Source organism: Corvus cornix, chromosome 9 (assembly GCF_000738735.6).
Source record: "Corvus cornix cornix isolate S_Up_H32 chromosome 9, ASM73873v5, whole genome shotgun sequence".
Classification (NCBI taxonomy): domain Eukaryota; kingdom Metazoa; phylum Chordata; class Aves; order Passeriformes; family Corvidae; genus Corvus; species Corvus cornix.
This window is the reverse complement of record NC_046339.1, coordinates 23,770,720-23,792,281: the sequence shown is the minus strand read 5'-3', so window position 1 is coordinate 23,792,281 and position 21,562 is coordinate 23,770,720. Positions and strand designations below refer to the sequence as shown.

Below are 21,562 nucleotides of genomic sequence, written 5' to 3'. Positions count from 1 at the left end.
AGTGCAAGAATCACTTTTCTGTTGGTTTTCCCAGCAGTTTTCCTGCCTGAGGTGCTTTTGGTGAGCTTCAAACCCCAAGTCCAGGTGGTGGTGGAAAAGTAGGGGAAAACTTCCCCTAAGTTTGGGAAAGTCCAGAAACAGCTGAGAGCCTTGTGCCCAGAGGAGGGTGGCACTCATACCCTGAGCAGTGAGGGAGCTGAGATGTGGAATAAAGAGGTTTTGCTCCACATTGGACATCTTGAGCCAGCGCTTTCCATGGGAACTTGGGAGCAAATCCATGCTGTGACCGTGCCCTGCCGTCCTGGGGCTTGCAGGTGCTGCAGGGTGGTGGCTCAGGCTCAGTCCATGGGCTGGAAAACTCGCCCCTGTCCTTGATGCTCAACATCCAGAGGCTTTGCCTCAAAGTCAGAAAATCCCAGGATGGTTTGGGTTGGAAGAGACCTTAAAGCCCATCTTTTTCCACCCCCAGGGACATCTTCCTCTAGACCAGGTTGCTCCAAGCCCTGTCCAACCTGGCTTGAAACAACTCCCAAAGTTTTGTTAAATGATGGATGATGCAGTCTTTGCATGCTGGTGGGATTTGGAGGAGCAGGGCCTGTCCAACAGCCCTGGTTTTCCCTGGGCATGGTTTTCCCTCAGTCCTCACCCCTCTGCCCTGCCCTGGCTGTGTAATTCCATCCCTTCCAAACCGCTCTCCTTCAATTCCCACGGGGTTTTATTTGCCTCCTCCTCATTTTTTAGCTGTTTAGTTTAGCTCAGCACAGCACAGAGGGTTTTCCATGGTCTTCACCGACTGCTAACACCCCATTTCTCCTTTGGCTTTATCCTCTCTGAAGTCTCTGGGAAAAGTAAAACAAGCCCAGAGCCAGCAAGATAAAGAACTGGCCAATTAACTGAAGGAGAAATCACACAAATCAGTGGGTTTGTGGGCTTTGTTTTTCCCAATGACTTTTTCTTCATGGGCTCCTGTGACTGGTAATACTTTTATAAATCATGGATACACAAGGGAATATCGGTAAATATTCAACCCACAGCACTAACAAGCTCTGAATGCAGCATAGCTCTCTCCCAAAGCTGAAAAAAAATATAATAAAGGAAAATAAAAATCCTATCAAATTTATTCAGCTGGAATATCTCACCCAGAGAGCTATTCTCCCATAATATTTGGGGCAAGCTCAGTGTCATAAATCTTAGTGCCATTAATCCATAGACTCATTCATCTCTGTTCAGCTCCATAAAAGCAATAACCTTGTCACTATAGGGAGGAAGATTGGGCTTTTAATTGCATATAGATTTCAGGAGAGTTCTTATCTCCTAGTCCAATTTGTAGCTCCAGATACGGTCCCTTGGTCAAAGTCCATGCAAATCCAGCGTGCTCTCACATACTCCAAATCTTGCAGGGGCTTGGGAAGAACCTCTTCAGAGCTGGCAGAGAATCCACCCAGCCTTTGCAGGCTCGGCTTTATTAGGCAAGCCTAGATTTAATTAGCTCCTCTGAATGGGAAACGCATGTTTTGGAGGACGATCAAATTTGTGGAAGCAAAACCCCACAAGCTGTTCATGAGTTCCCCAACTCCTCTCCCTCGGTTCTGCAAGTGCTACCAAATCCATGCCCTGCAGTTTATGGTCAATAAAGGCAAAATTAAAGGTGGCAGAGGGTTGTCTTCCCTCCCTCACCAGCAACAGCAGCTGGAAACACTGGATTTACTCGCAGGGCCGCACGTTCTGCAGTCTCTGGGGTCTGGTTTTTTCCAGGCTTTACTCAGCCAAGGAATTTCAGAGGCCCAAAGCTCCTTGTTGCCATGCAATTGGCTAAACCAGCAAGCCCAGTTTAGCCCAGCAAATATGGAGCTGCTCCTCCCAGCCCACAGGCAGGCAGGATGGATTTGGTCCAGTGCCGTGTGCTGCTCCTTCCAGCAGCTCCGGCCTCATGTGATGGATCTCAGAGCCCAAATTCACATCCTGGAGGGTGAAGTGTCTTCCTGGAATGCATGGCATGGAGGGCAGGGGTTGTGTTTGGGGTGGGTGGCCCCAGGATGGTCCCCAGGCAGCACCTGGCCAAGTGTTCCCCTTCCCTTGGCACAGGGGGCTGTGGATGTAGCTCAGAGGTTTGTGTCCTTCCCTAGGAGCACTGGGACATGATGGGCTGTCCTCATCCTGAGGGTGCTTCTGGATCTCCAAGTCCAAGAAGTAATTAGGGTATTATAATTACATTTCTTAGCCTGCTGGGCTGCAGAGAAATCTTGGAAGAGGGAACTTTGGGCTCCGTAAAGACCCAGAGATTTCCCAAGCAGATAATTTTGGCTTCAGGGCTTAGAGGAGACATCAGCTCAGCTGAAAAGGGGATACTTGGGTCAGTGTCCAAGACAAGGAATCACAGAATCATGGAATGGTTTGGGTGGGAAGGGACCTTAAGGTTCATCCAGTCCCACCCCCTGCCATGGGCAGGAACACCTTCCACAAGCCCAGGTTGCTCCAAGCTCCATCCAGCCTGGCCTTGGACACTTCCAGGGATCCAGGGGCAGCCACAGCTTCTCTGGGCACCCTGTGCCAGGTCCTCCCCACCCTCCCAGGGAAGAATTTCTTCCGTATATCCAACCTAAATTTCCCCTCTTTCAGTTTGAAGCCATTGCCCTTTGTCCTGGCACTCCAGTCCATTGCAAATTACCTCTCTCCATGTTTCCTGTTGGCTCCTTCAGGCCCTGGAAGGCCACAGTGAGGTCACCCCTGATGTCTTCTCCAGGCTGAGCAATCCCAGCTCTCGCAGCCTTTCCTCCCAGCAGAGCTGCTCCATCCCTCTGCTCATCCTGGAGCCTCCTCTGGGCTCTCTCCAGCAGCTCCACGTCCAAACCCCGAGTTCTCTCTGCAGCAGGAACTGCAGTTCCGTGGCTGTGGATGCAGATTCTCCCAGTGCTGTCATTCCCAACAATGATGTGCACCACCCTCCATGGTGCCCAGCACGAGATAAGGTCCCTTAGGGCCACAAACACAGGAGCAGCTGCGACACCAAGTGTAGTTACGCCACAACCAGGCTCATAAATAAATTATTCTCTGCTCCAGAATGGGATTTCTTTTCAGTGGAGTTCACTGCATTAAAATGTTTCAGCCTGCGTGTTTTCGGTCAAGGCAAGGAAATGAAAACTGATGCTGGAAGATTAGGAGCCCAGCGAGGGCAGGAATTCCCGGATACAGCTCTCTCTCTCAGCTCCCCATAAGGCTCCTGCCCCTAATCTTGTCATCTACACGCCTGCACACATCAAAGTGTGACCGAGAGATAGCCGGCTCGGAGACTTTGTCACAGCATTTGTGTAGCAGTAAAATAAAATGTAACTTTCAAAGCTGTTTCCTCGGGAATTTTTTCAGTTCTGACTCAGTGGTAAACGTGCATTTCGAATTTTTCTGGGCGTTTTCCTGCCTTTTGCATTCCCCTGTGTACCTTTCCCTCAGCACCACTTAGGGGTTTCCTATCTAAATTAAACATTCCTGGGCTTTTCAGCCCCTTTCCAGTGGAGGCTGAGAACATACCCGCAATTCTTCTGCCCTCCTAAGAACAATAAAGTGTTTAGAAGTGTTTAATATCTACTCTGAAACTTGCTGCACTCTACTCCTCAGCAAGATCAGGGTCTCTGACTTCATCACGTCACTGATTTGGGGTCCCCAGTAATTATTAACCTGATTTTCTGCTGTTTTCTCTCATCATGTGACTCGTTATATCTTACTAAGAAAATAAAACACCCAAATCTTTTCTTTTTTCCCTCAATGTCCCAGCTGTGTCCATACTCCTTCCAAGAACATGCAGAACACAAGCTGGGGGGACTTTGGCTGAGCAGGAAGGTTGGAGCTGTTGATTTTTTCAAAAAGACAACAACTGGAAACTGTGATTCTGGTTTTAAGACTTTCTCTTTTTTTAATATTCATGTAAAAAAAAGAAAACAACAACCAACAAAACAAACAAGCAAAAAAAAAAAAATCCAGCAGGCAAAAAAAAGGCAGAAAATCTAAGTTTATACTGAGAGATACAAACCATGGAAAAGAGTAACTACCTTTTTAAAATAGAACAGGATCTACCTCTGCAAAATAAATTCTTCTCCTTTAAAAACAAGTCCTTAAAGCGAGTCCTTTGCCCGAACAAAAGGGAGGGTCAGCACTGACATCCTGCAGGGATTTCTCCCAGGTGGCCAACATCCAGCCCGAGCTGCTGTTGGCTGCAAGATCTTCCCACCCCTCTGCATGGTGGCTGTTTCCTCCAGCCACCTGCCAGGTGTTCCCTCGTCCTCTTGCTGACCTTCCCCAGGATCTCCTGGGCCTTTGGTGCTGGGGATTTGGCTCCATGTGGTGGTTATGGAGAGCTGGAGGTTATGGAAAGCTGAGGGCTGTGGAGCGGTGATGGGCATGGGGAGGTGGGGGATGCAGTTTGTGCTCACTGGGAGCACAGCCTGCCCCCTCTAATCCTAGGAGCCACCAGAGATGCCAGCTGGGCTGGTGGTAACTTGACCTTCTGAAGGGCCAACTCTGCAGAAATGTTCAGCTGTAGATTCGGATCCCTCCAGGGTATCAAACACTCAGGGAACACCAGCATTTCACCAAAACAATTTTGCCTGAATTGAACTCCTGCAGAGAACTTGTAATCCTGAGGAGTGGTGCTCAAGCCCACTGCAGATGCCGTTAAAATGGTTATTTTGGAGGTTCTGGACCCCTTTTTTATCTCTGATTTATCCCTTTTTTTCTATTCATAGGCATTGCCTCGAGCTTTTTTAGGATGTGCTCTGGAGCCAGGTGGGAGGACCTGCTAAGAGCTCACAGCTCTCTCTTCCCACAAAAGTTCTGACATCTCTCCCCTCTTCAAATAAACTTCCTCTCTGATGGATTGGCTGCAGGAGGCAACGTCCCACAATGGAGTTAATCTTCCCATCACTGGGGGGAGAATTACCCCAGGGAAGTCCTGATGTCAGTGTGGAGTTACACATCTAATTCTCCCTGGGATTCCTGCTCCAAAGGTAACTCTAATTAATTCTAAATGAGAAATTCTCCTGGCTCCATTAAAGATGACATCTGCAGGAACACCGGTGGCACACGGAGGTTGGCAGCTATTAGGGCAGGAATAACAATGGATTATGCACATTCCCTGGAGAGATCCGAAGAAATAAATACACTTTGCTATCACAGGCTCCAGCAAATGTCTAAGTAACAGAAATCAGATTAAATATCAGAGCAGATCAGCGTTGGAGTACAACCAGCAAAGCAAAGGTGGGACTGGGTAGAGAAGTCAGCAGGGAGGACAATGCCCTGACCACAGGCTCTGCTTGCTTTGGGCACAGCCAAGGGGACACAACTGAATTAACTTCAAATACACAGTGATTATCAAAGGGGAGTTTTCACCATTTGAGCAATTAGGAAAGGGCACAAGGCACTGCTCCTGGATATCAGTTTATACAGAAAATAGGAGCAAAATGTTCTACTCTGAGAGCACCACAAGGCGATACTTTGGTCACAGACCTGCTGGTGCTGTTAATACTAACGGGCAGTCGAGTAAAACTGATGTTCACAACAAAGATGCAACCTCAGAGTAGAGAAAACCTGCTAGAAAACACAATCCTATTTACAGACTGCTTGGCTTGCTGCACTTTTTGCTTGTGAAGTTAAAAGTATCTGCTAGCACAACTCAAGGCCAGAAGGTCTGCTAGACGTAGTCGTATTTCGAAGGGTACGAGCGTCTCCCATCCTCACTTCGAGGAGTTTCTTCATATCCTGCGCCCTTTCTGGTCTTCGGGTCAGCTTCATACCCAGAGCCAACCTTGTAGGGCCCCGTCCTGTAGGAGATGTTCCGGCCAGAGGCGTTGTAGGACACGGCTTTGTAGCTGGAAGAGACACAAGAGGAACATCAGCCTCTGGAAGGGCTGTGACTGCCCAACGTGGTGCCCTGTGCTCATGGTGGGTTTGAGGGAACTTCGTGCTGTGTCATCACCTGGAGGCACTCAGAGAACTCAGCCCACCATCCATGGACAGGCTGCAAGTCCCGTTCTTTCGTAAACTTATACTTTTTTTCACTTGAATAAATCCTTTGTGGAGTGATGGACTCAACTGCAATAACCAGCTGTGTCAGGGTACAAGTTCCTAGGGATGTTACACCATCCCTGGAAGTGTTCCAGGCCAGGCCGGACAAGGCTTGGAGCTACCCGGTCTATGGAAGGTGTCCCTGCACGTGGCAGGGGTGGAATGAGATGGTTTTTAAGGTCCCTCCCAACCCAAAGAGCTCTGGAATTCTATTATTCCATCTACCTCAGCTGATGCAATCTACCCCTGCTAATGATCTGCTGTGCAATTCATGGGCCTGAATCCACCAGCACAGTGCAAATGTCACATTTTGAGGTCAGTTCTCATGCCCTCTCCATTCGTGTGTGAGTCACAGGGTGAGGGAGGGGAAATGCTCACTTTGGACCCACAGAGGGCAACTCAGTAATCATGGACTTCATGTAGTGGTGGCCTTGGCAGTGCTGAATCAATGGCTGGACTCTGATCTTAAAGGTCTTTTCCAACCTGAAGGACTCATGATGATGGGAACATCATCATGAGAACTGTCATGACGGGGGTGTTACACATCCACACATCCTGGGCCAGCTGTGGGACATGTGGACAGCCCAGGTTTTCTGCAATGCCTTCTCACAGCTACCCCAGCTCAGCTTACCGGGATTCTTCTGGGATGAGCCCTTTGCAAGCAAGGCACATCATGATGCCTCCCACGAGGGCCAGGCCCCCTGCCACCCATCCGACAAAGAGGGCTGAGCCAAAGGTGTACCTGCAAAACAGGCACGGCTGGTTAGGGTGTGACAGCTCCTGTCTGCTGCTGCCGAGACACACTGAACATTAGCATCCCCCCTCTGGCCCTACAGCTGCACCCAGAAGTCCCCCTGTGGTCTGAACCCCAAAGGCCTCCCAAGCTCATTCTTGAGCTTCAAGGACAGAGACATCCCAGCCTATTTGCTTATCTCCAGCCCAGACAAGAGGGTCTTTCTGCCAAGAATAATCTTCCAAGTCCTGCAACCATCCCAATATACTCCCAGAGTTTGCCAGTCCTTCAGCCCTGAGGGAGATTTCCACCATGGAGCACCCAGAGCCAGCTGAGCACCCACCTGTTCTGGACGTTCTGCATTCCCTGGAACATGTTAGTGGTGGACATCCAGAAGTTTGTGACCAGCATGTTGGCAAACACGGACACTCCAGTGATGGCACACAGGCCTGAGATGGGACAGAAGGACAGATCGAGTGGCACAAAGTGCAAGAAGTCACCTGGAGCCTCAGGGAAACACCTCACAGCTCTGGAAAGTTGGGTGAGACACTGCTGTGTGTGGCCTTCAGCACAAAGGGGCACCCACAATGTGTTACACCTTTCTTATAGGTTTTCCTTGCATTTACAATCCAACATCAGGAATCAATGTCACACAATAAAATCCCAAGCCAGACCAGCATACAGGAACCTTTCTCCTGGTGTGTTCTGTCACACGAATGAGTTTAACAGACAGATCATTGTACAAAATACCCAGTAGTTCATTTTAAACGTTTGTTTTACAGTGAGAAACATGAACAAAAGATTCCCTGCCAGTATTTTTTTAATGGGAGAACACACTCTGTCACGTGAAAGAGGAGATGTCTCCGGTTCACAGCCTGTTCATCACCAGATGCGGAAGGCCAGCCCCAGGAGGTGGGAAGTTCTTCCATTCATCCAAACAGGGGATGTCTGGGATGGCCGTCCCTGACAACCCTGGCACCAACACCAACCTTTGGTTTTCCTCGGCAGAGGAATTCACAGAACACTTGAACATGGAATCACAGGTTTGGGTTGGAAGGGACCTTAAAGACCAAGGATAAATAGGAGCTGGGATGTCCAGAAGAGCTGAAGTCCAGAACTTTTGGCAAACAGCCCTCACATGACACTTTTGTTTTGTTTTTCCTTCCACAGAATCCAAGGCCAGGTTGGATGGGGCTTAGAGCCCTGGTCCAGTGGAAGGTGTCCCTGCCCATGGCATGAGGTGGAACTGGATGACTTTTAAGGTCCTTCCAACCCAACCCATTCCATGATTCCATGATTCTAAAATGATAGATGTGAAATACGAAATTAAAGCTGTGTGGCAGAAGGTGGTTTCCTCTTTGCAGCTTGTACTTATTGAAGTTGTGTTGAGTGTCTCATAGCCCAACAAAAGTTAAGCGGTGAGATTTGACGGGTTTTAAATAGGGACGTTCTCCTTCCCTTTGTTAGGATATAGATTTCATTTGATTCTTATCTCCAAAATAATGTAGGAAAACATTACAACAAAGTGATGTATTAAGCATTTGCAGTTTGGAGGGAGCTGGGCATTCCTGCAGCCTTGTAGCCTGGTATTTAAAACTTACAACCCTGGGAATCTTCCTAAAATTATTATGGATAAAGCCTGAAACTGGTAAAAAATATTCTGTATAAATAAAGGCTATGATAATACACAACAACAACATATATAAAACAAGAGATATATTTCCTTTTCCATCCGTGGGATCTGTTTTCAGCCTTCCATGTTTTGCCCAAACAAACTTCTGGTTTCCAGAGATTTTTTTTGTTCCCTAATCAGAGGTAAAAACCACTTGATCCCAAGAGATCAGGCTGGAGGACAATGCCAATAACTTCAGAAATGCACCGAGACTTGCCCAGTCCTTGATTCCAGGGAAATGCAAACCCTACTACGTGGAAGACACGACAGTTCCCACTTACCAGCAACGATGAACATGATGCCAGAGGTCAGGGTCATGTTGGCTTTGGCAGTATCCTCCATGCTCCCAATCCGGATGCATTTCAGGGCAAAAATGCACACAAAGAGGCCGAGGATTCCCAGGACGATCCCCACGATCATGAGGGCCCTCACAGCCTGGAACATCGCTGCAAAACAAACAGCAAGAGGCTCGCTGAGTGGCTGAAATAGGATTTATCAGAGTCTGGGGGACTTTCAAAGATTGCCTCTGTCTGAAAATAGAAATATTAAAGAAGAAACCCTTGGAAAATGGGAACTGGCTCTACTCTGTATTATCGGGGACACCTCTGGAAGTGCGGCTGTTTGACTTAACTTCCCAAAGAGTTTGGTGGTTTAGGCAGCATTTTTTTCAAAATGTTCATTAGCACCAGTCGTGAAATTCATGGAGAAGAGTTAGTGAAGAGCTGGGATACGCACGGATTGTTCCAGAACCACAGTGGTTGAGAAAGGGCTCTTCTTTCCTCCCCAGTCAGCAATGGGCAGACAGTTTCACCCAGCTATCTGGGATATTTCCACTCAAAAATGCAGTTCTGTATGTTCCTGCTTCCCAGGAAAGCACATGGAAAAGAGCAAAAATCACCTTGAGAAACATTACACGGAGAGCAGGAGAGAGCATCAAAGCTCTGGTAATCATCTCCCTCACCATATCCTTCCCAGGGTCATTTGGAACATCAGTCCTGGATAGATCTGTCCATGTTCATGAGAAAAACATCCAAATACTCTCATCCTGAATTTGTTCAGCAGCATGTCATGAGCTGGAAATGCTGGTGCGTCATGCCCATGGGAACTGAGGCCTGAAGGAGGCAAAAGCCCTCCAGACTCCTCTTGGCTGGAGTAGAAAAGTAGAAGGAAAAGTAAAGAGAAACCTGCACCTTTAAAACTGGAGAAGTGGTGGGGAAAATAGTACTTGAATACCAAGGTGATTCTCTAATAGGTGGCACATATCCCATCTTTCTCCAGGCTCTTCCCCTCCCCACCTGTGCACGAGACCCTGGCAGAGACAGGAAGGCGGCAGAGCCCTGGAGCGGGTGCTGGGAGGTATTTCAAGGGCTGTTGGGGTTTGGCTGGGACACTTTGCAGCCTCTCCTCGCCCTGCTGCCACTCCCACAGCCCTGGGTCTGGCTTTGGTGCTCCCCTCGTATGATTGCCTCTCTTCAGGGAAGAGAAAGTGGGCTCGCGATGGAGTGAAACGGGTGGAAACCGCATTCCACAGCCCCAGGGACTTCTCTGCCCTGTCTGTCACCCCTTTTCTGGGCGACCATGGTGCTCAAGGGTGCAGGAGAGCACAGAGCCCCTGCTGGCCTTGCACTGGTTGGGAGGAGGGTTTGTAAACCCTTCCCAGGAGGGTGCTGGGTGCCTGGGTGGCTCTCCTGGCCTGTGGGGTGTCGGGAAGCCAAGCAGAACCTCACTGGCACCGCGACGCACAAGGAAGCGGGCGGGCTGCCATTGCACAGGCTGGGAATACACCACCTTCTGCCGCCCGGCAGTCCCACCGCCTGAGCTCTTATGACTCAATTTGCCCTTATCAGCTGATAAGGAGCGCTAATGAGCTGGGGGTTTTCAATCTCCCATTCATCAGCCCCCAGGTAGGAGCTCATTAGTTATGCTCCATCAGGGAATGGCGGATATGCCTTATCAGCCCTCAGAGGTTGTTCCGAAGCACCTGATGGGAAGCGGAAAGAGGAGGAAATCTCAATCCTCCTTTGTCTTTGCAACCACCAAAGTTTCTTTGCAAATGCTTTTGTTTCCGGGCAGGCAGGAGAGGCTGATAGTCCAAGACTATGGATTGTGATGGAATCTCCTTGTCCCCAAGACAGTACTTCATTCCTCAGCGTTTCCTGCACATTCCTGGGTGTCACCACTAGCATGTTTTCAACCCATCGAGCAGTGACCCCAGACAAAGATCCCACAGAGAGTTTGTTGGCTCCCAGGAGAGGTGTTCCAGTGCCTTGGGTGCTCATGGAAGGACACAACAGTCAGACCAAGCCAAACAGCCAAGTGAATCTCCATTGAAAGGAGCCGTTGGAAAGGGGAGGAAGATGAACACAGCAGGACGTGACAGAAAAAATGCCAGATAATCATCGGCAGCCGTTCCTGCCTCCATGAGACTGAGTTATGCACCATCTCCACTAAGGGATGGAACGGAGAAGGAAGTCCTCCCAGGCCTGCTGTGGCACGAAGACCTCTCCACCTGGCTCACAGGACTTGACGTGGGAGCTGTTTGGAAAGGCAGCACTGCTGTTTCAAGGGAATTTTGGCATCCATTGAAAGGCCTCTGAAAAGAGCTGCTTTCTGAAGGTGAATGACCTCTGCTTGGAGGAAGGAGTGGAAGGGCTTAGACAAACAAGGGGGAAGACTGAGGAAAAACGGTATCAGGAAGCAAACAGCCCTGGAGTTACAAACCTGCCTTTGGCACACACCTTTTGCACGAGGGAAGATAACTTGGCTTCCCTTCAAGGGCTGGTGTTCCATAACAAGGGAATAGCAAAAGCACCAACAGAAATAGCTTCTCCACCAAAATAAATGCCAGTGATGTGAAACCACAGCCAGCATCCCTGTTTTCCAGAGGTAAGGGAAACTGGATAGCTGTCTTTGTCCCCAGTGTGAGTGCTGAGAGGTGAGTGAGGTAAAGCAACTTCAAGTCATTTAAATGACCATCACCTGCATTTCTGTTGCTAATACACAATAAAAAGGTGAAATCTGACTTTATGGCCAGTAATGATTGATGGGATAAAGAAATTTTAGGGACATTAAGTAAATTTCAGCAGGGACATTTTTTCTATATGTTTGAGGGAATTAATCAATTAAATGGATTCATAAAGATAACTCTGACAGAAATTGTCTGTGACTGCTTTGCACATTTCTTTATTGCCATATTACTTAATAATAACTGAGGAAGTAAAACCTTGATTGGGATAAATTGACATCAAAATGATGGTTCCCATTTCCTCATGGCTCATTTAAAACACTATCACCTGCACACAGCATGATGAGGAGACACAGTGGTCAACATTTTGTAGAGATAGTAGGATAAATCTAATCTTTAGTCTTTAAAATAAATATTCCCATGGGAGAAGTGACTCTAAATCCCAGATTTGCTCTTCCAAATGGGAAAGGATCCACCTGGTGATCCTGAAGCTGGGTACACAGAGACACATTTATTCCATGGCACCCCTTGGAGAGTCACAGGTCCTCAGCAAAGCTTGAGGGCATCCCTGAGGATGGCATCCCTGAGGGCACAGGGCTGGAACCCACATCACGCTCGGATCACCAGCTGCAAAAGGCCTGTGCACAGCAGTGCTTGCTTGGACCTTTCTGTGATCGTGCACCAGAAGTGAGAAACGCTCCCAGGGCCAAATTTGCTGCTGGGTTGGGAGCACTGGAACACCCTCACATGCAGTGGGGTGGGAACAACAGCTCTTTTGGGAAAATTAGCGAGCAAACGGGACAGCAATACCCCTCTGCACTCCGCTTCTGTAGGCACTAAGTCTGCCCAGGTGATGGGGAGTGACTGAACACACCTTTCCCCTTCTCACCCTTCCTACCCACGCCTCTCACAGTCATATTTCTCCAGTTCCAGTTCTCTCTTTGGAAAAACAGTACATTTCCATTCTTTCCATCATCCTATAACACTGCACAATTGCATACAGCCTTCTTTCTTGTGTTTCCATTCCAAGGGAGGTTAAACACCCTGGCTCTCCTCACCTCAGTGGAACTGTGCTGATTTATGCCAGCAGTAGTGCTGAACCCTTGGTGCTCACCCAGAGATCCCCCACACATGCTCCAGGTTGTAACCCCCACCAATAACCCCCACCACAAAAATAATTTTGGCAACGAATACGCTCCTATTTTTATGCTCATACACTGGAAATGTTATTCTTCACAAAGTGCCTTAAGATACCTGCTCCTCCTTTCAGATGAAAACTCTGCAGGTCACCCAGGAGAGCCCCTGGTGCATTTTTGCCCCTACCTGGCAGCCCAAGGATGGTGAAATACGGCCGACACTCCGTGAAGCCGGAGCTCTGCCGCACGCAGCTCCTCCACAGCCCCTGGTACTGGAACACAGCCGTGACCGGGTTGTCATACAGATCCTGCGTGCTCCACGTGTCCATGGCCGTGGCCATGATGCTCCCCGCAATGCCCAGCGATGACACGAGGAACCCCATCACCTGGCAGAGCGTGGTGGACATGGTGTGTCCCTGGAGAGCAGAGGTGACACGGCCCCGAGGGAGCCGCAGCCCTAATGGAGCACCGGAGTCCTCTTGCCTGAGCCACCACAAGTGCAGCTGCTCTTATCAGATGCTTTCCATTGAGCGCTGTTTGCTCAAAGTGTTTTTGCAAGATAGACCAGTTTCACTCTCGCTGCGGGGGAGGTTTGTGCCGGCAGGGTTGGAGATAGGAGCTTTTGTCCTTTAGAAGTGCTTGTCCTTCCATGTTTAAGCAGCCACGCTCTGCCGAGTGTTGGGCAACCCACTTGGGGCTTGGCCAGCCCCCTGAAACCCTTTGCTGCCCTTTGGGCCTCTCCTGCCTGCTTGGCACGGGGCACAGACCATGTCGCCAGGGGAATCCAGCACGTGGCCCTGGCCACCACCTCCCCATCGCTCTGCTTATGCCACCAGACAATCTGTCCCCCGTGGAGGTGTCCGCACAAGAGGCACAATGAGAGACAGGACCCTGTCAGAGGATGTGAGGCCACCAGCCCAGCCCAGGGACGTGGCCGCTCCTTGCAGTGCCCTCAGGCATCATTGAGCTTCCACTGGATGCTCACCATGGTACAACCCAGGGCAGCAAGCCAAGAGCCCCAAACTGATCCAGCAAAGCTCCTCCAGTGCTGTTCTCCACTTGCCCACATCCCCACTGCCGTCACGAGGACACACTGACACCCGTGTGGGAGGGAGGAGAGCGCAGGGACCACCGGGAAATGGCCTTTGTGGGGGTGCTTGTCCATATTGACTGGAGGGATGGTCCTGGGAAAGGGATGGGGGATGTAAAAAATGGGAAATTCATTCTCACAGTGGAGAGGTGCTGGTGGGGGCAATATAAATCCACTGTGCCGCTCTGCCAGTGGAGTCAGTGAGGTACAAGGACCTTCTGGATTTTACACTCATCCATTCTCATCCAGTATCCCTCTCCAACTGATTTACTTCAGCCCTGACCTAGAAACATGTTCCCACTTTAACCTGTCCATGCCACAGGCACCATCCACACCAGCACCTGGATGTGAAGCCATGTGAAAGCCAGCAGGAAGAGAGGAGAGGCTGATTTGTGTCCATGGAGGAGCTACAACGGGGTTATTACACCCAGGATATTGCTCCTGCCTTCTGGAAAACAGCAACCCAGGACATGCCTTGGCTTGTGGGGCTGTGCTGGAGGAGCCAGAGCACAATTCCATGTCTCCTGGCAATCACAGTCCTCTTGAGTCAGGAACAAAATGTCTTTGCTTCCATCAGTTTTATTCAAATGTCATCATTTTCACTCACTTTGGCAAGTTTACATCAGAGGAAGGGTCAGTTCTGACCTGCTTAAATTTGCCAGCAAAAATAATAAAGTGAAAAAAAAAAACGTAGAAGGGAACCCTCAAGAACCAGTAGAGCTGCTCATCCTCTGTGAGGGACAGGGAATGCTGACTAAAATTCCTTATTTTGGATAAGGATTTGTGATAGATCAGGGTTGGAGAGGACCTAGAAGCTGAGACAACAACTAGGGATGAGGAGGACCTGGAAAACAGAAGGACAAAAAGTCCTATAATGTGGCCAGTTCTCATCCCTTGTGGTCCCACAGCCAGAATTGTGTCCCAGACTAGAAAATCCAGTTGCATCCAAGCCCTGATGCTCTTCAGCAGCTCTCCAGGATGACTCCTGTCCTTCCCACGCCCCAGGACATGCCTTCTTGTTTCTGGCCATCCAGTGGTAAGAGCCCATGTCCCTTTTTCTGGGCTGAACCTCTTCAGAATGTGTCAGAGGGAGCGCTATTCCTTTGAGACATAACCCCTTTTCCCAAGTGTGCAAATTCCCAAGTGTGTGCACCAGTGAAATGAACCAGTCTGTACTGGTCATAGCTCAAAATAACCCCTGGGGAGGAAAAAGGAAGGAAAGGGGGAGAATTAAAGGGGTGAACATGTTTTTTCCAGCTTTTTTTTTTTTCCCCAAGCACCTCTGCCACCTTTTAAATGATTGGTTTTTTCTGCTCAGTTGGACATCTGGGTTGCTGCAGGAACACCAGTGTTGGTGGCCCTTCCATCCCTATATCCACGTTTGCTTTGGTGGGAGAGGACACACCACTCCTTCCTCCAACCTGGCCGCTGGTTCCAGCCACGTGCAGCAGGAGCTGCTCTTCAAACCAGCAGGGACCTTTTCTTCTCTTTCTCCAGTATTTCACCCCCCAAGCTCTGCTTATCCCCCCGAGACACCTGTTGGAAAGAGGGCCATTCCTGGATGTGCCCCTGCCCAGTCCATCACCTCACTAACCTTTCCTTGGGAGTGGAATTTTCTCCCGTGGATGGAGACACTGTTTCTCATCACAGCTCTTACTCAGGGATATCAAAACCCCAGAGCAATGGTGGAGCAGTCAAAAAAAATCATCGAACTCTCCAGGTGGGCAGGAAAGTCCAGGAGAACCAGTCTGGCTTTGATCTGCAGGGCCAGGTGGAACCATGTCTCTAAAGAAGGTAAACCAACACAGGGTTGGACATTCCCCACTGAAGCCTCGTATGCTGTCCCCAAAAATGGAGCCGAGGAAGGAATTTTGGTGCTGATGGTCATGCTGCAATCCTCACTTAAGAGTTAAACACCCAGCCATGCTCAGCACTCCACACGTTGTCATCTTTGAAGAATTATTGTGGTTTGGGGGGATCTGTTTGCTCAGCCCTAAAAGTATTGGCTGAGGTGTCCTCCTGCCATGCCATTGCCATTTCTCCTGCTCTGACCAGAACCATACTTGGAAAGAGTGGGAATTCAAAGCTCCCACACCTTCCTCAGTGGATGCTTGAAGCAGAGTTCTGGAGACAAAACCCAAACTTGTTTCCTTCCCAGCCCTTCCCCAGCATATTTCCTTGGCCTTTCTCAAATATTCAGACTTTAAGATTATTTTTAATGGTTGTTTCTGAGCTGCCCGTGATAGGGAAAAATACATTCATCCCATTTTCTCAGATAACAGAAGATCCCCAGGGAGTTTCATCTGAACTGTTGGCTCAGAGCACAACCCAAGAAGGGGCTGGGTGAGAGGAAAGCTGTGGAGCGAGTCTGAGCATCTTCACCACAACCTGATGCTCATCTCCAGCCACCCCATGGAGATGACCACAGCCAGGGTTGGTTGAAGGATGGGAATCTCTCTCCAAGCAACCCGTCGTTTGTCTCCAGTGGTTGAATGCTTGGCCAGAGGCTTTCCCAATCCACATGGAAATGCTGAGCTGTGTCTGAGGAGGGGGAATGACGAGGCTGCAGCTCACCAAGGAGCAGAGAACAGGGCTCCCACTGAGGATTGGGATAACTCCGGTGGTTTATCCAAACGAGGAAAAGAAGGGGGCTTTGTGACCACTCCCTGTGCCTCTTTATTCCAGCTCATAGTTGCTTTATCTCTCCAGGCATTGACTCTGTGTTATCTCAAAACCGGTCCCTGGGCCCAGGCAGCTCCTGAATGTTATCGCCGCCTCTCCCACAAAAATCACCTCCAGCTCATGTTTGCTCTCAAATTTGCAAACACAGCTCACACCCTGCCAGCTGCTCACACCAGCCCAGCCTGCTCAGGCCCAGACTAAGCAAACCCACCCTTCTCTTCCTGCCCCTCCATAGTCAGGACCACCTCAGGCTCCAGGAGTGTGTGGCCTGCAATGAGAAGGGCTCAATGGCCTTTCTGGAATTCAGTGAGGGAAGTGGGTCGTGGAAGGACCCCATCCCAGCTCAGATCCACACTACTGGGTGGTCCAGGGGGTGCTCTGAGGTCCCTCAGCAGAGCATGAGGCTGTCCTTGCCTACATATCCATGAGCTGTAGCCCAGCCCCACATCTCCACAGCCTTGCTCCTCTTCTGGCCCTCATCCCAGATCCCTTAGGATTTTCTTTTCTTGTCTGTCATCCTTTCATGGTGTAAAGGCACAAAACAATAAATGTGACACACCCACCCAGCTCCCTGCCACCTGCTCCCACCCTGAGTGTCACTGGGGGTCCTGAGAACTCTCTAAAGGTCTCCTTTGGCCCTTTCCCCATCCCCACACCTCTCTCAGCTCTAGATGTGAGTGCAAATCCATCGGAGCCTCACACATGTCCTGGTAGGATACATCAAGTCTCCAGCCCACCTGGGCCACCTAAATCCTTCTGCACCCAAAACTTGACCTCAAAAGACTTTAAGCAGGTTACAGCTGTTACCTGCAGATGTTTCAAAATTTGGAGCTGACCTGGCTGGGTGAAAGGATTTCAAGCAGCAAGCAGACCTTGAAAGAGGCTTTGCCATGGCCACCACTGGTAGAGGGTCATGACATGGCAATTAGCACTTCCCATCCTTACAAACTTCAGGCATAGAACAGTTCCAGGGAGCTTGGCCAGCGGCTGCCCTGTATCCAAAATCAGGTTATTTGCTATGGTTATGCCACAAAATTGTTGTGGGTTGTATAAAATGAAAGAAAACCTTGTCAGAGCATCGATATAGAAAGGAAAAATCCAGAGAAGCCAATGTTGATGCTTCCTAGACATGAATTCTCCTTGGGAAACATCTACGCACTGCTGCTACCCTGCACCGGCCAAACTGAAATTTATGGAGAATCTGGGCAGTTGTGGTTGCATTCATGTGACCTCTTTTCCTTCTGAGCACTCTAAGAACATGGGCGTTTTTATCAGCTGGAGAAGTTGAACAGGCTGCTCTCAGACTATCAAAGTTTGCCATTGGAAAAGCAAGAATATTCTCCTGTTTCAAGCCACCACCCCTTTGGTCCACAGCAAAGAGATCTCTCAGCCCTTCTGAAGGGGTCAAAAGGGCTTTGGACCTGAGGGAGAAATGTTCTTGGAAAAATTGCTGGACATGTCTCCCTGCAAAGGTGTGGGAAAAAGACACCAGCACAGACACCAGGAAAATCAGTGCCCGTGCAATTGTAGCTGAGCAAAGTTGGGAGCAACTGCAAAATTCTGCCTTGAGCAGAATGCACCTCATGATCTCCACACAAGGTGAAACCACCAGCCTTGCCCAGCTCAGCTTCTGCTATTTATCACTTATGTGTGCTCAGTTTCCAACTGTGTCCTCCAGACCATCTCACGCCAAAGCAAGGAGCAAAAATAACAGGAGGAAGCAAAATCAGAACAAATATGTTCAGTCCTCCAGTGCCACATTTCACCAGAGAGCGACCGTTTATAGCCAGAGCCATAAACTGCCTGGGTTATTCCTCATTCCTATCTATTATCTTGATTTTTCCTCAATCTATTTGAAATTAAAGTTCCCAACTAAATTGAAGATAGATGATGGGCAAAACAAGTTTAATCTTTGCTGTGGGAGCGAGGGATTGAGGTGAAAAAAAACCTTGGAACCCAAAACTTCCTCGATGTGCTCAGGTCACCTCGCTGCTTTGCCTATTATTTTTATTCGCTCTGGCACTATTGTTCCCAATATAAATTGCCATTGTCAGGATAATAAATAGGGGTTGATAATGGAAATGCTGACAAACCATTAACTCTGGTGTAGTTCGTGAGGGGGGTTTCATGGAGATCACTTAAAATAAACATGGGAATGATGCATTTAAATAATATCTGAACAAATTAATAATAGGATTTTTAGCATCATTTCCCTCCCCCTCTGATTGGGGTACCACCTTTGCTGGTGGTGGGTGGGGAGAATTGCCCATAGGAGCAGCTGGATTCGGGAGATGGAGCCAATCCATAAAGCCCAGCAGTGGGACACAAGGCTTTGCTCCGACTTCTCCGGAGACTGGAAGTGTCAGACAATCGATAACAGGAGGGAAAAACGGGAGCAGGGAGGGGGGTGACTACAACAGAACAAGCCCGCTTCATTAAACAGAAAGGGAAAAATTCCAGCTCGTTCTGTAGGGCAGTGCTGATAGCACTGGTCATGAAAAGGATCATTTGGGACAAAGCACATAAATATTCATATTCCCTCACACTGAGCCCACACCATCTCCCCGACACCGCTGAGAGTGAGGACGGCAACTTTGGGGGGTTCAGGCTCCCACCATCTTTATTTTTTATGGTTGTCCTTTATTCCTTGGGCTCCTTTACATCCCTTTTTGTAGGTGACCGCAATCAACCTGGCAAACACAAGTGGAAACTCCGCTCTGAGGGTTTCATCAGAAACCCCAATATTTAGGATAGGATGCTCCATGGCTGGGAGGGATCCACAGAGCTTGTGGGATGGAGCTGAGGAATCATGGGAACACAGAATCCTGGGATGGTTTGGGTTGGAAGGGACTTTAAGGACCATCTTGTTCCACCCCCTGCTGTGGGCAGGGACATGGACACACCGATCTCCAGCAGCCCCTCTAAATGCAGGAAAATCCTGCTAATGCAGGAAATCCATCCCCTCACCATTCCCATTTTAGAATATTAATAACCTACCCAACAGACACCAGTCTGGAGGTTTTGGAATTGCAAAAAAACCATCCCTAGTTTTCTGCCTTTTTCTGTAGGGCTGAGGTCAGCGACAAAGGTATTTTGAAAGAACAAACACCCCCAAATCTCAAGTATTCTGATTTCTTCAAAGATTAGAACAGTTCCCAGAGCTGAACACTTGAAAAGGTTAAATGCTCCTTCTGTAGAGTTACAATTTTTGCCATTTTAATTTTTTTTTGAGCAGAGGAACTGAGGAAGAACTGCAAGAACTGGAAGAACTGCAGCGTATTGTGGAAGCATCTCTGTGGGGAGGGTTTGCTTTTTACACCCCAATTTACTCCTCACATGGCAACTTTAATCTCTTTATAGAATCACTAAGGTTGGGAAAGACCCCTAAGATTGAGTCCAACCATTAACCCCGTGAGTTTTACCAACCTGTCCTGCCCTTTTCTCCCTGAGTTTTCCCTTGGTGAAGGTGCTCAGCTTTGCTGACTGAAAGAGCAGTGTGTGAATACCAGCCCTGCACAAACACCCTTCTTTGGATGTCATCCTTCAGCTGCATGCCCAGGCAGGATCAGGCTCATGTCCTTCTAGGAAAAGGTGCCTCTGTACCCAAGAGTCCAAGCAGGGACATTCCAAGCCACAGCTCCAGCAAGAGGACGATGCTCAGGGACCTCCCTGGCACCTGCGTGGGGAAGCTGCAGCACGGCCAAAGCCAGCCACCAGTTGGGAATGAGGATCCAGAGAAGAGCAACACAAAAACACAGCTCAGGGGAGGAAACACCTCCCCAGATGACATCTGAGGCCGCAGCCGTGCTGGGTTATACTGGTTTGATTTGTGCCTTCTCTCGAGAGAAGCGATTTTTGTGCACAATGCCCCTTTCTGTGTGTTTTGGAAATGCCATTTTGCAGAAGTTCTGCAGTGATTTCCTGATATAATTGGCTTCTTCCCTCCATTCTGGCTGTATCAAAGCACAGAGGCCAGATGGGTATAAGAGTCTAAGTGCCTTTTTTCTCACTGTATTAAGGCTAGAAGAAACCCCAGATAATCCTGTTGTAACCTAATTGTTTGCACCCCGAGATACTCTGGGCACAACCAGGGCAGGAATGATTCCCGTGGCAGAAAAAACTGGAACCAAAGGAGAATTAGGGAGAAATCCAGCCTGGTGGTGTTAGCCCGAATAGAAATACAGTGAGCTGAACTGTGACATATCCTCTTAGGAAAGGATCTTCTCCAATGACAAGACTATTACTGGATTCTGGTGGGAAGCCACACACAGCCACACAGCTGGGGCAGGGATCTGAACCAGAGCCACCCACGGAACAGGGGATAAACCTCCCCATGGAGCAGCCTGGACAATACCTCAGGAATCCGATGCATAATTAGTTGTAATGAGTTTTGCTGAACCTCCACTTGGCCATGGGAGGGGGTTTGCCCTGAGGTATCTCCAAGGGGCCAGTTGTTCAAACAGGGTGAGCACCCGAGGTCCTTTCTGGCTGAAATTTGGGTTACCCACTGAAAATCCCCCACTGCTCACACAGAGATTGTGTCACTCGCCCTCCCACCTCTTCCCTGGCGCCATCAGGCCCTACCTGGCAGCCCCAGGATGGTGAAGTAACCGCGGCATTCGGTGAAGCCGGAGCTCTCCCGCACACAGGTGCGCCAGAGGCCCTGGTAGTTGAAGACGGCCGTCACCGGGTTGTTGTACAGGTCCTGGGTGCTCCACTGGTCCATGCACGTGGACGCGATGATGCCTCCGATGCCCAGGGCGGACACCACGAAGCCCATGGACTGGCAGATTGTCACTGACATGGTGCCAGGCACGCTGGAGCCACGTTCTGGGCGCACACAAGCCTCCGCAAGCCGGGTCTGGGGCAGGCAGCCAGGGCACCAGGGACTTTTAGCTGGAGGCACTGCCTACGTCACGCCAGCAGCCAGGAGAGCTCTGGGTGCACCACGCAAACCTCCCCTTGCCTTTATCTGTTTCGGTGAGATAATTTCCTCGCTCGGTACCAAGAGCCATTTGTTCCACCTCGCTCTCTGTTTACCTTCTCCCTCCAGGCAGAGGTGCAGCCGGCACGGCCGGACGAGACCAGCGAGTCCCTCTGGAGAGCTTCCACAGAAACGCCAGGGAACTTTGGGAGACCAAGCACAGAGGGGCTTCAATTGGATGAAACATAAAAATTATGGAGAGCCTGATCCTTTCCTGGCAAGGATGATGCTTTTGAGCCAAGTGGA

At 49.4% G+C, this 21,562-nt stretch overlaps 1 protein-coding gene across 2 annotated transcripts; it reads right to left on the bottom strand.

Moving 5' to 3' along the window:
- Window positions 1-3,986: 3,986 nt before the first annotated feature.
- Window positions 3,987-21,136, bottom strand: CLDN18 (claudin 18). 2 transcript variants are annotated; one of them, XM_010411157.4, is made up of 5 exons: window positions 20,917-21,136; window positions 8,741-8,905; window positions 7,131-7,236; window positions 6,686-6,796; window positions 3,987-5,858 (listed from the first exon to the last, which is right to left on the bottom strand). In XM_010411157.4, exons 1-5 carry the CDS (start codon window positions 21,134-21,136, stop codon window positions 5,681-5,683), a joined length of 780 nt encoding a protein of 259 aa, XP_010409459.1. In that variant the 3' UTR covers window positions 3,987-5,680. The 2 variants fall into 2 exon arrangements, with proteins under 2 accessions (XP_010409459.1, XP_039413104.1); XM_039557170.1 differs by lacking the exon at window positions 20,917-21,136 and adding an exon at window positions 12,748-12,967.
- Between the last annotated feature and the right edge of the window lie 426 nt (window positions 21,137-21,562).